Source organism: Neophocaena asiaeorientalis, unplaced genomic scaffold (genome assembly GCF_003031525.2).
Source record: "Neophocaena asiaeorientalis asiaeorientalis breed wild unplaced genomic scaffold, Neophocaena_asiaeorientalis_V1.1 scaffold396, whole genome shotgun sequence".
NCBI lineage: Eukaryota > Metazoa > Chordata > Mammalia > Artiodactyla > Phocoenidae > Neophocaena > Neophocaena asiaeorientalis.
In genome coordinates this window covers 4292202-4309220 of record NW_020172455.1, presented here as the reverse complement: position 1 = coordinate 4309220, position 17019 = coordinate 4292202, and the positions used below count along the sequence as shown (strand labels likewise).

The 17019-nt window shown below is 38.9% G+C and overlaps 1 protein-coding gene across 7 annotated transcripts in view; it reads right to left on the bottom strand.

Annotated features, from left to right (window-relative positions):
- Window positions 1-17019, bottom strand: part of KIDINS220 (kinase D interacting substrate 220) — a 94696-nt gene that overhangs the window by 77406 nt on the left and 271 nt on the right. For all 7 annotated transcript variants that reach the window (XM_024737686.1, XM_024737692.1, XM_024737687.1 and 4 more), the window contains exons 2-4: window positions 11047-11175; window positions 4926-5024; window positions 3800-3898 (exon numbers count right to left, since the gene is read on the bottom strand). In XM_024737686.1, the coding sequence (XP_024593454.1) occupies window positions 3800-3898; window positions 4926-5024; window positions 11047-11154 (306 nt within the window). In that variant the 5' untranslated portion in view covers window positions 11155-11175. The remainder of the gene's footprint in view (window positions 1-3799; window positions 3899-4925; window positions 5025-11046; window positions 11176-17019) is intronic.

Below are 17019 nucleotides of genomic sequence, written 5' to 3'. Positions count from 1 at the left end.
CTGTTGAAATGATGCAGCTGCTCTGTACAGAGCTGTGGCGGTGGACGTGTGACATCATGCGCTTGTCAAAACCCACAGAACTGAACACCAGAGAAATGAATTTTATTGTAAGTAAATGTTTTAAAAATCAACTAGAATATGGGGAAGACAGAATATAGACTGGGATGAATTAATTATATTACAAACGAATCACATAATTACTTAGAAGCTGATCTAGGTAACTCTGGAAAGCAATATTTTGACTGAATTCTGTAATAATGCTAAAGACGAAAAGAACTGTACACAAACAATGTATTTAGTAGCAAATCTGTTTCTCTCACGGTATGGATTAGAAATTCTGAAACTATTTGTATACTAGAGGTGAACAAATAAGTAAATATATAGTGTGGATAGTGAGAGCCAGATTTCTCACAGTCAGAGGAGAGTTACAAATTAAGAAAAGGGGGAAGGCTACAGTGGATTGGGTTCATGGTTATCGACCTAGTCTATCTAAAAAAAAAAATATATATATATACACACACACACACACACACACACAGATACAGAATAGATGTATGTGTATGCAAGAGTTAATATACAGACATGTATTTCCTACATCTATCCAATGAGAAGCACTACAGCAGTGACATCCCAGTAACAATAAGCATACCTAACACCTAGATTACTGGTTTCTAAATATCATTTTCGAAAAACAGGAACTAGGGTTCCTTGGAAAACTGATTGATTCCAGGGCTGATAATCAGGGAAATAAGGCAGGGAAAATATAAGATGAACCTGAGCCTGAAGCATTTTGTAATGCCAGAAAGTAAGGAAGTGCTAAAATGTATATCTACATATATCTATATGTAGGTATATATTTAGAGAGACAGAGTCAGAGAGAGAGAACTCTTCTTTACAGAAGAATTCTAATTAATAAATGTAGATGGAATGATGAAAATAGAAAAGTCACCATTGTAACACCACAGTCATGACTGCTGCATGCAAGATGCATTGATGGATGCTAAAATAAATGAATGAAAATTTAATCAAAAACAAGATATTTGTATAGTCTCAAAGTATCTTCCCTCAAATATTTAGTAATTACAAAGGGAAATCTGACAGACACTACCTTAGCCAAGATACATCCCCAGTGATACATTCTGGTGATGTATGTACCTAGATGTGGTACACTAAGAAGGGCGTATCATCTCCTTCCCAATAAAGCACAATCTCAGTCTAATCATTAGAAACATCAGACAAATCCAAATTGAGAGACATTCTAAGAATGCCAGACAAGAGGTCTTCAAAGGTGTCAAATTACAGAGCTGGGCATTTAGTCAAGTCTTACACACACCAATACTGTAATCTGTAAAATTCCTGCCCAGAATTGTGTTAATATCATTCCCTCATTTTAATTTGTATAGTATTACCCTATGCAAGAATCTCTGAGATAAAAATTTAATCTTGAGAAACCTATGCCCAAATTTGCAAAATGAAAAGACTGGAACTGACTGCCTAGAGCAATGCTGTAGTTTGGTGTCCATTAAAGGTCTTCTCAAGGAAGAATCTTCACTGGACTTCCTGACATTGTATCCTGGAATTATTCCTGAATCCCAGACAACCCCTGGTACAACCTCCTCTCCTCACAAAAGTCCCAGGGACTCTGCCCTCCCTCACAGTTCAGCAGCTGCCACCACCCACCCAATTCTCTGACGTTAGGGTCTCTCAATACTAACTACTAAGGGAGACACAGTCCTCAGTTTCCCTAATTTGGGGTGTTTAAAAGCCAAACACAGAGGCCCTTTAAATGTTAAAATGTGCTGTGATTTGATAAGTACTTCAGGGAAATGAGAAATATGGAGAACTAAGGAAGTTTAAGAAACCATTTTTTACAAATCTTGACAAGTTTTTACACATTCACAATGTATACTTTATAGTTCCTAACTCCCTCGCTGATATATGTGGAAGAATGATAAAGGAGAAAGCCTTTGGAGTAAGCAGTCCTGGGTTCAAAACTCAGTCTGACTGCTTAAGAGCTAAGTGACTTTGGGCAAAGAGTATTTCTTCCAGCCTCAATTTCCTGAACGATATACGCTGAGAACAAAATTAACCCTTAGCCCATAGGATTCTTCTCAGAAGTCAATTAATGACAGAGAGGCTAAAAAGCACCTGAAGGGTTCAGGCATACAAAAGCTACCTAATATTAATTCATCTGATAAAATGGTATGGTGCCTTTAATAAAATATTGAGAACTAGGTAATTCCATGAATTTCTCTTCTGCTTTATTATACACCAGTTAAGATAAGAACACTGCATTTTACTTTACCTGCCATACCCATCCTTTGGCTAGGTTACTGACATCATTACCTTCTCTCCCTAAATTTTTATAGCAATGTACTTCAATTTCTTTTCAGAAATAGGGAGGATACAAATGGTTCTGTATCCTTCTATAAAAATAAGTATACCAACCACTTCACTAAGTTTTGTTTTTTTTGTTTTTTTGGTTTTTTTGCGGTACGCGGGCCTCTCACTGTTGTGGCCTCTCCCGTTGTGGAGCACAGGCTCCGGATGCGCAGGCTCAGCGGCCATGGCTCACGGGCCCAGCCACTCCGTGGCATGTGGGATCTTCCCGGACTGGGGCACGAACCCATGTCCCCTGCATCGGCAGGTGGACTCTCAACCACTGTGCCACCAGGGAAGCCCCACTTCACTAAGTTTTAAGAATAAATATAACACTGTAGAAGAACACTGTGTATATTACATCGTACAATATTAAGTGCAAGATGGTGGAGTGCTGCAGTTTCTTAAAAATGCCGACCACCTGTACTTCATAAAGCATCAGCAGCAAAGTAATACATGTTGTCTATATCAAGGCAGTTCAATCCCTTCTTTTTTTCCCCTGTTAAAATTAATCTTTGAAAAGGCTGTACATTTTGCAGAATAATTAAGCCAGAAATGATCCCTTTCTTCACCTTTATGCTTTAAGCAGATGCCAAGATCAAGTAAGAGCTAAGATAATTAAGAATCATGTCTTGTTAAACTTGTAATGTGTACAGATGGCATTAGGAACACAATCACATTTTGAAAATAAGTTTATAAATATTATTCTGAAAATCATGACTTTAAACAACTGAAAATATTTTTAAGATTATACTATGTCCCTCTTAAAGTTCTCCTTAAAGGGGACAACTTTCTCATGAGCTCTAAAACTGATACATGATAAAGGGTAATAAGTTGTTTTAACAACATTTCAGAATTAAAATTCTGAAATAAACAGAAAATAATGACTAAGAATATTCTAAAAGAGGTGCATTATATCACCGGGTTTTAAAACATTCTTGAGAGTCATTTCAATGCCCAATCCCAAATCCTAAAAACATTATTATAGTATCACCTCACACATAAAAATACAGGACTTAACACATATCCATTACTGCTAATAAGATTCCAGCTGATTAACAATGGATAAAGAATGTCCATACCAGGGCTTCCCTGGTGGCGCAGTGGTTGAGAGTCTGCCTGCCAATGCAGGGGACATGGGTTCAAGCCCTGGTCTGGGAAGATCCCACGTGCCACGGAGCAGCTGGGCCCGTGAGCTACAAATACTGAGCTCTGCGCGTCTGGAGCCTGTGCTCTGCAGCAAGAGAGGCCGCGACAGCGAGAGGCCCGCGCACCGCGATGAAGAGTGGCCCCCGCTTGCCACAACTAGAGAAGGCCCTCGCACAGAAACGAAGACCCAACACAGCCAAAAATAAATAAATGAATAAATAAATTTATAAAAAAAAACATATCCTTTAAAAAAAAAAAAGAATGTCCATACCATATCACGGTGCTCCAGGTTAGCCCCACATTTAAGCAGTTCTTCCACAATGTGCAGGTGCCCTTCTTTTGACGCTGATATAAGTGCTGTCCAGTTATCCTTGAACACACAGACACAAATGTTATCATTTCAAAACCAAAAATAACATTCCAAAGTGAGGAAAAATAAATGTGAATTTATATACCAGATGATCATACCAAATTGACATGATCCAACCCACTCTAAACTACTCTGAAATTACACTGAAGCATAAGCTCTGTTAAGAATTTATCTGTCTACCTGTATGACTACAATGGTGTAAAAAGTTTCACAACTGCCTGTTCAGTCTTTTCACTGGACTTCTAATCACATACTGTGTTTTTCAAAAAGGAGAAAAGATGACTATCAAAACCTCAAAGCTAACCCTTGTGGTTAGCAACCATTACTATAAGTTGAAATTAAAGAGCCTGCAATCAGATTTAAGAGCACATTTACACACTATTAAAGAGATCCCATATGATGAGTTTAGAAACTGTACGATAAAGAACTATTCTTTATTTTTTTAAATAAAGCCTACAAGTATCCTATCCTAACTTTTATCCGTGAGTGTACTATAAATTAATTCAAATGATCACTCAATTAAAATCACCAATTTAATATCATCAATTTGAATCATAAAAACAAACAGAAAAACAGATGTAGCTGTGTGACCCTGAAAAATAATTCCTGGGAAACAGAGAAAGTAAGCCTCTTGGAATAGTGATTTATCCCTCATAAACGGTATCAGAAGGGACCACATCTTTCTGGCTTATCACATGTGATATTTATAATAATAAGATACCATTATGGGGAGTTACTTAACAATATGACTCATACATATCTTCTAGGCAGGCATTTAATTTTAAGTATATGTGCTCCCTATTCAACCAGTGCCATCTATACATAAAAAAACCTGAAGAGCTGAGAATTTTCACTGAAAGTAAAAATTTCTCTCCTGTTATTACCCCTTTTAAAAAATTGAGTTAGACTATTACTAGGCAAAGTTGAGATACAAGTATAATCTATAATCTATTACTTCTGAATCATTTCTTAAAAGCAAAGTTAAGGAAAAGAAAAAGACAAATGAGTAAATTATTTCAATATATACCAAATCTTCCAGATTGCAATTAGCTCCATTCTTAATTAATTCTTTCACTATTTCCAGATTGCCTTGTTCAGCAGCTATCATCAATGGAGTCTGGCCACACTGGAGATATAAAAGACACAGAGAACTTGTCAAGATGCTGTACTTTAGCTGAAATACCAGTTAATTACATCACACTTACTTTTTCCTGATGTTATGTTAAGCGCTATTTATAGTATTTCATTAATTTAGAAACACCTCTGAATTCTTAAGTTCTCAGATTACTAATAATGTAAAAGTCAAAGAGAAAATGAGACTTTCTTTATGACAGCATTAGCAATCTGTTTTTGGCACTGCAATTTTATTCAAAATAAGTAAGCATGAATAATACTAGGCACTGAAAAGTAATTACCACGATGTATATAAAAATCTTAGGATATCTGTGGTAACCAAATTCTCTACCAATACAGTTAGAATATGATATAGAATGTGGTTTTATTGTATGTATAAGATGTTTTATCAGGACTAGAGAGAGGAAAGTAAAGCAATAAATAAAAACAATACAGGTGCTGTATATATTATGTAGTTTTTTTAAGCCTTCCCTTACAACCTTAATTCATTAAACTAAAGCCCCTACTAGCTACATCAGAGCTGCCCAGCCTGTGCCTAGAATGAGTCACAGCATAAGATACAGCGCTCCCCAGCCCTGAGACAGCAGGGCAGGGCCTGGGCAGCGGGATCCTGGGACAGGTTCCCTCCAGCAGCAAGCCTCGGCTATTGCCAAGTGCAGCACACACATTATCATTTTCTGTACATGCCGTGATATCAAACGGGTTAGAAGCACTGGGTTAAAGGTGCTGAAACATACTAAGGTATATGAAAATTACACCAAAAACTAAGTTCAATTAGAGAAATATTTATCTAAGCACCTACTTACTGAATGTGTATCAGTGGTGGGGAAACATCAGTGATTTTTTAAAATGCTAATCTGACAATAGTCCACTGCTTAAAACCCTCAATGGTTTCCTACTGCTCTTTTGGATGAGAACCAAAATCCTTACGCGGCCTGTGGTCTAATGATGGAGAGATGACAGCAGGCCTACCTTGAAACCTGTGCCAGGCCATTCCCTCCTCACCAATGTGCCCTCAAGCTCTTTCCCACCTCGGGACCCTCAGACAGAGTCTTCCCTCTACCCCACCCAGTTAACCCACCACCCACCCGGCAGCTCTTGGGTCAAACATCAACCCCTTAGGGAAGCCTTGCTAACCCCCTCTAATTTCACTTACTAAACTAATCCTCGTCTGTAATTACACATTTATTTGTGTGATTAACAACTGATTGTTGTGTTTCCTCTAAAGGCCCTAAACTCCCAGAGGGTGGGAAGCATGTCTGTTTTGTTTGTATAGTACTGTACACCCCCAGCATGAGGTAAAGTGACTGCCACACAGGTACTCAAATATTTACTGAGTCAATGAGTGAGCGAAGTCTGAAAGAATTTAAAAATCCACTAACGGCAACACACAAACATGGAAATAATTATAGTAACAGGCAATATGCAACAGATGCTACTATAAGAATACAAGTAAAGAGAAACACAAATACTGAGTTAAAGTACAAAAGTAAATTGAATTAAATACAGACACTCATATAATGATGGATACTAAATTATATGTGGTAGTCACCTGTCATTCAACCAGAGTCATTAGGGAATGAGATATTATGCATAAATAGATTTTCCAGGTGAAAAAGTTTATCCTTTAAATATTAAATTTGATTATAACTTTTACGATTACCATTTTCTAAAAAGTAATACACACATTGCTACTTGTTAAACAGATTAACTTAAACACTATGTTTATGATCTGAGTCATACCTACAGACATCAATTATTACACCAGGCTTGCCTCTGTGAGCTCTAATGTCTTTGAGTTACTTTCTACAGCATGTTTCTCCCTTCTGATTAGATTAACTGGGATAAAAAGTGAAATATCAAAATCAATGGTATAATATATAAATTAAAACCAACTAATTGGCTCTATGGCCCTAAGGATATATGACTTGTACATCAGTTTTCAAAATTGTAATTCCCAAGACTCAGGAGCTTTCTGTTTACTTTCTGGGGTCACAGTCACATTTCAGATAGTTCACAAAGACAGGTGCTCTTAGAGTATGAGGGAAAAAATAAGTCAGATGTGTACTAAAATCCATAACACAAATAAGACAGATGGTGTAAACGTGATTAACTGAAACAAGCCAAATGAAAGACTTGAATAGTCATAACTTTCTCTTGCAGAAACTATTAGTTGTCTACCCAGTATCTAGAGCTACAGGATTTTGTTGGGGGTGGCAGCACGCTCAGCTAAAAACACCTACATTGTTCAGCCTTACTTGCAGTTGGAAATAGTCCATGGCACCACTCTGGCTAGGTCTCCCAGGAAGGCTCAGTAATTAGACTAACTCGGCTGGCCCGTTCCCTTTTCCTTCTTGTCTGATATGTGGACACAATGCTGCAGTTGTATCAAGACAGCTGATGTGAAGTAACAAGCACACAGAGAGGAGTGGCCAGAAGGGCAGGAGGAGCCTGGGAAGATATCCTGACGCCATCATATCAGCCTTGGAATGTCTCCTCCAGCTTGTCATTACATGAGAAAAATAAGATCCTAATTTGATTAAGCCACTATTTTGGGAGCTGTTACATGCAGTCCAAAGCAATCTTTAACCTTTTGTAGCTACATTATCCAAATAGATAAGTGATTTTCAGGAAAGCCTGCCGTTAAGTTTTATTAAATCCCTTAAGGTAGAAGGATATTTACCTTATAAGTTGTGCCTTATCACAAAACATATTTATTCTACTAGTTCTTGCTTAGCCAATCTAGTAACTACAGTTGTGGAGACAGAGTGACTTAAAAACAGTCATGATGACTTTACTCTTTCACTTCAATATGAATCACTAAAGGGCCCTCCCCTACCTAACCCCACACACACATCCCAGCAAATCCCAAACCCATTTCTTTCCAAAAAGTACAGGATCACATAACTCATATAATACTCTATTGATAATGACCTCAAGCCAAAACACCAAAACAGAACACTTGCGCGCCAACTAAGGTTCCGCACAACAGCTATCATATTTTATCTCCGCTTCCCAGAAGCTACAATGCAAAAACATCTCCTATTCAGCATCTTTTTGCTCTTCCCAATTCCTAGGTAGTCCCACTTCTATTTATTCAGGTGTACTGGGCCTAGATAACCATTGCCCTTTAAAGCAGTCACCTTTGGAGGATCAATACGTCTTCCAATAATTGTAGTGAAACTAGAACATTTTTAAATTCTCCTTTGAAGCTTCCTTCAGGATCTACATTTGTAATCACGTAACAAAATTCACCTCCTGAATTTAGAGCCCTGTTTCATTTTCTCAGACAGGGAATAATGTCCAACCTCAACACTATATCCTTGTATCAAGGAGAGCTGAGAGTGCTCTTTTCAAAAATAAAGTTAAATTAAATTAAAGCCCTTCGCTGATCTACAAAGGGCAAAGACTTGCCATCATTGAGAACATTCAGAGGCCAAGAGATTTATCTAGTTTACAAATAAAGTAGAAAAAAAAAAGGAAGGAAATTAGCATTTATTAATTGCAGCCCATCATATGCTAAGCACAGCATCGGGCAATTTTCCCCACATTATTTTATTTTATTTATGTAACATTTAAGAAACTTTTTGAAAACTGATAACCAAACATATTAACATGAGGTAATACTTCACTTTTTAAAGGCAAGAAAGAGGGAAGAAGGTCTAAGCAACTTTTTAGAATTCTATAAAAATTAACTTTAATCAGAAGCTGTAGAAGCAAAATGCTAAAAAAGGCCTTGAGAAAGCTACTTTCTCCACAACCTTCACATTAAGCCATAATGTAAAAATCCCAGGTTGCTTCAAAGTATTATTTTAAAAAATCCAATTTTAATTTATTGAATACTAAACTAGATGTAAATATCACTAATAACCATTAAATGCTACTGCATGCATGATAAGGTAAGCTCTAAACCAAATACACTTCATTCTTTGTAAGATTAATTTAAGTTTATGCTTATTATGTGCTATTTTTCTCCTTCCAAGTGAAGCTATTTTCTCAATATTCCCAAAGAAACTGTCTATGAAATAAAACTTAATCTTTTTAAACTATCATTTTATTATTCCAAATATGCTAATATATGCTAATAAAATGACTACTTCCATAAGCAGTTCTTTTATAACAATGAACAATCTCCAATTATTAATTTTATCTCATTTATGCATAACAATTTTGACTATTCAAAACCATAGAAGGGAATAATGATGTCAACTAACCAAAATATAGTTTGTTCAATATAGAGACATTGAAGATATAGACACTATCATTAGATGAACTTATGCTTAAGACTCAAAGACAAAAGAGCATGAACAGATCATAGCTTGTTTGAAGTCAGACAGAATGGGTTCAATTTGGATTTCACCAGGTAATATCTTGGATAGGAAACTGAAGGATTAAGTCATTTATCTGTAAGTCAAGATAAATAAGAGTATAATTTTTTATGGAGTTTCTATGCAAATTAAATGAGCTAAATATATAGAACTATTACCATATCTGCATAAATAGTCAATAAAAACAATAGCTATCATCAATGTATTGCAATAACAAAAATTTTATATCATGATTTCTTTAACGAGAGCTAACATTTAATAAAATTAGGTACCCCGTGTCAAAAATAATAATAAAGAAATAACTGTTGATTCAGCAGCTTTCAAAACATTTATAGTATTTGCATACCCATGTTCATAGCAGCAGGATCCACAACAGCAAAGAGGAGGAAACAACCCAACTGTCTATCAATGGATAAGTGGATAAACACACCGTGGTACATACATATAATGGAATATTATTCAGCTTGAATAAGGAAGGAAATCTTGTCACATGCTACGACATGGATGAACCTCAAGGATATTACACTAAACGAAATAAGCCAGTCACAAAAAGACAAACACTGTACAGTTCCACTTCTATGAAGTACCTAGAGTAGTCAAATTCATAAAGACAGAAAGTATAATGGTGGTTACCAGGGCCTGCGGTCGGGGGAATAGGGAGTTGTATAATAGATATGGAGTTTCAGATTTGAAAAAGTTCTGGAAGTATTTCACATGTGAATTACTTAACACTACTGAACACCACTGAACTGTACACTTAAGAATGGTTAAGATGGTAAATTTTATGTTTTTTCCCCACTGTAAAAAAAAATCATAAAACTCCGCATGTCTACACACACAGATACATATATGTGCACACATATACACATATACATACATATACATTTGTGTAAAACTAAAATCAGTCCATGTTCATCTTATTCTCTGGTCAGAAAAAAAAATTACACTGTATTGAAATACAGTCCTAAGAAAAAGGATTATTTTTCTTAAGTTTTATAAAACATACATATGTGCCACTTAAAAAATTCATACAATAAGTTTATTAGTCCCTAAAATGTTGCAGCTTGGCTGTTCACAATAAAATAATCAACATTTTATTTGCTTGTATTGTTGAAAAGAAATATCTAATACGAGTTAATGAAAATGATGAATATATACTTCCCTGTCTTATTAAACAGAACACACGACCTATTTAACTATCTGTTAAAGATTTAAGTCTTTAAAATCCCAAGGCGTGTGGAATGAACAACTCGGGAAGAGGGCTGAGGCTCCAGAAAAGAAAATATTTCAGAAAGTCCTAATTTTGTCTGGTTAATCTTTTTTTTTTTTTTTTTGGTTAATCTACTTATAAGAAGATTGGGTCTAGAAGCTCTTCTAAAGTTTCCTAGAAACACTTTTGATTTCAGTAATTAAACTTCTTGAAGGGTGACTGTTCTATCTGGAAAAAAGCCAAACATAAGTCTCAGTCATAAAGCATAAATTCAATATTCAATCATTTATATAAGTTCAAATGTATTCCAATAATACAGGATTCAAAGCACTTTTAACTATAAGAAATTATATCATTACTGAGGGTGAGAACTACAAATTTCTTACTTGCCTTTATCCTTAGCATAGTGCCTCATACATAGTGGGTAGTCAACAAATATTTGTAAGAAGAATTTAAGTTTAGAAACTTGGTCTTACCTCATTTCTCTCATCTACATCCTTGCATTTTTCAAGAAGAGCTTTCAAAGCAGGAATGTTTTCTTCTTCTACATAATTTATTACGCTCTGTGATATGAGAACTGACATTTTCACAGAAAGCTACAATACCTGTTAAATCAGATCATAATTTGGGATTAGGGAAAAAAAGTTACTACTAACTATATTACTTTCTAAACCTTAAACTTGTACAATTACACCTCCATTGGCAGGAGGAAAAACAAGGCCCCATAGCTCAGCTCTCAAAATGTCCACCCCTCTCCTCCCAAGACTCACACTCATCTCTCTCTTAACTCATCGAAACCCCAAACTCCAGACCCATCCCCCAAACCCTCCTCCTCACCACCACCCACCACCCACAAATAAAAGCAAGCGCTCCACGGCCTCTCCTGCTACGTTCTCCATCTCAGTAAACGGCCACTCCAGCTCCATTCTTCCAAGGTCAAAACCTTGGAATTATCCATGACTTATCTCGTCCCTTTACACTCTACATTCAATCTATTAGCAAATCCTTTGGTTCTACCTATAAAATGTATTTCACATCTGGTCACTACTCACCACCTCCATCACAACCACCCTGGTCCAGCCACCGTGACCTCTCACCTAGATCCCAACTGCTCTCCCCTCCTCCATGTTGCCCTTCCCACGGTCTATCCTCCACAAGGCAACCAGGTGATCTTTTGAAAATGTAAGTTGGACCAGAGCTTCTTAAATCATAATATACATCAGAATCACCTAGAGCTTGTAAAACACAGATGCCTGGGCCCTTCTCTCAGAGATTCTGACAAGTAGGTCCTGGTGCAGCCCCTGTATCTGTATCTTTAACACGCTCCACACACCTGCCTTTGCTCAATTTGCTCCCTGCATTTGGAACACCACTCCTAAATCACTGAGCTGCATCTTGGCCATCCTGTGCTCAAAACCCCCCAACAGTTGTCCTCTCACTCGAAATAAAAACCCCAATTCCTCATCATAGCCCAAAAGGCCCTGCCTGACCTATTCCAGCCCCTCTCCATGTCCCTGAGCTTATCTACCACTCTGTTTCGCCTTCATTTTGCTCAGGCTACCCAGGGTTTCTGTTCCAACGTCACCTGATCAGAGCGTCCCTGACCACTGTGTACGACGAGACAGCCATCACCCCCACTATCGTTCCTCATTACATCGTCCCGCCTTGCTTTTCCATGCAGCACTTAGCATCACTCAAGAAACCTTTGTGTTTTGCTTTCTGGGTTTTTCGTCTGCCTCCTCATCGTCCACCCCACCTCCAAAATGCAGCCCAACGGGAGTAGAGACTATTCCTGTTTTGATGCTGAATCCCCAGCATGTAGAAGAGTGCCTGGCACACAGCAGACACCAATATCTAAGAATGAATGAGCGTGCCTACACCGATGCACCCACCTGGAATTCTTCACCCATCTTTAACTTTCTAACAAATGGAAACATTCCTTCAAATTCCACCTCAGGGGGATCTTCCTCTGGAACCTCCTCCCCCTTCCTTCCCCTCACTCTGTCCTACCCCGCCCTGGTCAGTTTCACCCAGTACACCTATATGTTATGCATATCTGCAGTATTACACTTATAATAACATATCACAATTATTAATTTACTTTGAAAACAAGATCATGTCTTACCTTTTCATCCTCAGCAACTAAGGAAAGGCTTGGTACATCGCCATTAAATGGTTACGGAATTAACAGGAATATTTTATGATTACAGAGGCTATGTGCACCTAAATTTTAATGTTACACCTGGTGAATCTGGTTACGGTGTAAAACAGAGTTCTTTGTACTACTCTTACAAGTCTTCTCTAAGTTTGCAATTACTTTAAAATAAAAATTTTAAACACACATGCAAATGTCTGACAAAGCCCTTACTTAGATCAAATATTTTTCCTCACTATAGTATCACACAAGACTGGAATGAGCATAGTAAAGAAAAGTAGTTATAGACATTGAGCTCAGTTGTTAAAAAGAAAAAAAAATTGAAAATCTTAAGATCTTCAAACCTTGTTACCTCTCTCCCCCGATCTGTTATGTGGATGGTATGTGTATCACCTTGAGATACATAAAACTTTAAAAGTTATCACTCATAGATTGTGACTAATATTAAAAGACTTCAGACTTAGATCCTTTTAGACTAAGATTAAGCAGAAAATGGTAATAGTAAAAAAAAAAAAAAAAATTGAAGCTGCCTTGCCTTAAGCCGCCTGAAAGATATTCTTTAAACGAATCTATGAAGGAAAGGTGATCTACCTTTGTCATACAGTTTTGAGAAAATGCAATTCTACACAGCCATACTTGAATAACAGTTCGATCTAACAGTAGTCTGTTGGAAGTCTATAATTTACAATGCTTCAGGTTATCACTGACAAGTTGACTAATACACTGTTTCTGCCCTATGGAGACAGGGCTCTTTAAAGTACTGGAGGATAAAAGAGGTGACTGGGGGAAGAGAGAAATGGCAGAAACAAAATTGGTTGGCTGAAGTTGGGCGATGGGCGCGTGAGGGCCCGTTGCGATGCTTCAAACCACCTAGCAGATCTCCCTGTGCTACAGGGCTGCTTTCTTAATGGGAGGAACTTCACAAGTTTTACCTTCACAAATTCAGAAGCGCCTAAAACAGTTTCTTGTGCATATTAAAGAATTGTTAAATGTTTCCTGAATTGAATTTGATCGTCACATCACATTTATTAATTTAACAGGAGAAAACAGTCTACCACACTGACAGTTATAAAATGATTCCCATGAGTCAGGCTTCTAACAAATCAAGAATTTGATCTCAAGTGTGCCCAGTAAATCAGATTATGTTCTTCAATGGCCAGGTCTCCCAATCCCTCCCTCAGAGGCTTCACTTTTCATTAGCCGTGCTTCCCCTCTTAAATAAATCCTTTCAACAGGTTCCATTCTCACCTAAAAACGAATACCCTCACCCCCCCCACAACCCATCCTCGGCTCTCGTCATTCTCAGAAATTCCCTGTCAGCTTCAAGCCATCCTCCCCCTCCCCCTCCCCCTCACAGGACCAGGCTCTCCTCTCCATCATCCCCACCCACCCCCACCGACAGACAGCCTAGAGGTCTCAATTTAAAGGTCACTTCCCCCAGTGAGGTTTCCCTGACCACCCACTCCCCCCCAGACCAGCTTAGCGCTTCCCCTCTCCCTCCTTCTTTCTCAGTCTTCCTTAAAGATACACCGCACTTCGTTGCAGTGACTGTGCTCCCAGGCAGGAAGCATGTCTGGTTTGGTCACCACTGTTTCCCCCATGCCAGACACGTTTCCAGGAACAAAGGACAGGCTCAACAGGCATGAGGTGAACGAAGGCAGCCCAGGGGGCAAGGTCTCATCTGTTCTGCAAATATTTCTGGGGCACCATCATGTGCAAGGCCCATGACAGCCTTTAGTGGATTCCCATCAAGCCTTCAACAAGCTTACCGTTCACTAGGAGACATAAAAGAACTTCATCACGAAAAGAGCATTTACACGTCACCTTACAGTTTATGAGGTGCTTTTATATCTATGATCTATTTGATTTTCCAATAATCTTAAGTATTATCTCTCATTTTACAGATGAGAAAACAGGTTTCATACACAAGTAATTTGCCCAACGTAATTCAAAAAGCAAATGTGTACTATCCAGATAAATCCAAGTCATAATTTAAGGTAGAACAGTGCTGGAGAAACCCAAGGTCCTATGAGAGCTCCGAAGAGAAGTTCCTACTCTTACTGGAATATCATGGAAGTATCACTTTGTGTTGATCCCTGAAGAATGGGTTCACTGGTGGGAAATGAAAGAAGGGCATACCAGGCAGAAGGGACAGAATGAACACAGAGAGTGCTGAGTGACTATGCAGTGTACGTCCAGGAAACAATGAACAGCGTGGATAGGGAACGTAAGTAAAAAGTTAGAGCTACGACTGGAAAGTGAGAGTGGTTAGATCTGTAATCTCTGCGAGATAAGGGCTGTCTCTCTTTTGTTCTTATGTCCCCAGAACCTATTACAGGTCCAGAGCAAGTAGAAACATCAAAGATAACTGCCAAACTGAGTAACTGTATAGGTATACTAAACATGCCTCTTCTGTAGGACTCTGCCTGCCCATAGCTCCCACTACCCTCAAGAGCCATGTTCTCTACCATCAGCCACAACCAGTGATGAGCACATGAGGACACGTGACTGCTCAAAAAGATAAGCTGGGCCAGTCAGATTCCTCTCTCTAGAACTGGAAATTAGAAACCAGAGACCCAGTCATTGCAGACCATGAACAAAATGATACAGTTTTGAGGCAGCCAGTCGGCAGAGAGAGGATCCAACGATGTGAACAGAGAAGACTCCTCATAAGTGAGAAAACAAATGTGGCCCCTGAGAGATCTACAGAAGGTGGAGCTGCCTTAGATCCCGATTTCTTTCCGATTCTCAGTCAGTCCTGCAAATCTCCTTTTCCCTGAGGTAAAAGAGTAAATCTCTGTCCCTCGCCTTCTAAACAGCCCTGGCTAATATAGTGGCAGAGAAACTGAGCAAAAGCAGGAAGAGGGGGATGGCACACTCACATGATCCTAGGAAAAATTTCCCCCAGCAGTGAATGCGGCCCAGAATCGGAACCCTGGATACCAGTCAGACAACCACCAGAAGAGCCCACAGGAGAGGGGACAGGCGGTAGGGATGCAGAAGAAATGAGAGATATGAACTTGAACGGTATAAAATCCCCCATATTGGACCCTTTGACCTACCAAAATATCCAGAAGAGAGATTCTGAATGTAGAAATTTTTAAAAATATGTGACCAGAAATGAAAGAACTGGCAAAGATGACTAGATACCAAGCATAGGTGATGAGAGGATGATGGTGCCACTAACAAAAAAAAAAGTGGAGTCCGGAGAAGGTCAGGACTTTCCTCTGTTTGGTTAGTATCCCCTCCTTCCCCACCACTCCTGCATGCTGAATGTGAGGTACTCGAAAAAACCTGGGTTGGAGAATCCACCCAGTTTTTGGAAAAACAGATCTGCAAATCACTCGCACAGAGTGTAAAAATAAGATCCTCATACTTGTGTGCATCAAAGTTACTCAGGAAGCTTGTCAATACACAAATTCCTTGGGCTTCTCCCCCAGAGAATCCTATTCAGTAGAACTGGGGCGCAGAAACGGACATTTTAACAAGCACCCCAAAATGACTCTGATGAAAGTTTCCACGCTAGCAAAGCTAGAGAACAAAGAACACAACCTTGCTGCTGCATTTCTCACCCTCGGCTCTGCATCAGGTCTCCTAGGGTGCTTTAAAAAAATTTTGATATCTGATCTTCAGTGCAGTCAAAGTGGAGACAGTGACAGAACGTATCACAGTCACCTATCTGAAGGGGTGATTCCTGAGCCACACCCCAGGCCGGCTGAACGGGAATTCTGAGGGTAAGGCTAAGAAAGCTACATTTTTAACCAGTGCCCCCTAGCGGCTAGCAAAGATAGCTCCATAAATAGTTATTAATAAAATATTCTTCATTGGTTTAAACCTTACTATGTGTCAAAACAATTTAAAAAAAAAATAATCCAACGTTACTGGCTGACAAATCGCTTCCCTATAAATAAATCAAGGAAGAGTCGTAATCAATGGCTCGCTGACATTTTGCTGATATAACGGCCTGCACAGGACAATGGAGTAATGGAGCCCAATATGAAAGCAAAGGGAGAAAAACCAACCACCTCCTCCGTGGAAGCCCAAGGAAAGAAACCTCGAACGCCTGCCCTAGCGGTACCAGCTAAGGGGGTTCTCCAGGTGGTGGGTGTGCCTGCGGCTGCTCCGAAAAAATAACCAAAAGACACTTGTTTCACTAGCATCCCCCATCTCACCCCCCCAAAAGGCTGACCACCTGCGACAGTAAGTCCAAGACCTTCCCGGCGCCCCAGCAAGCGTGGACCCGCCCGAAAAGCCGGACACCGGCCCCCCCCCACCGCGGGCCCGCCCCCCCCCC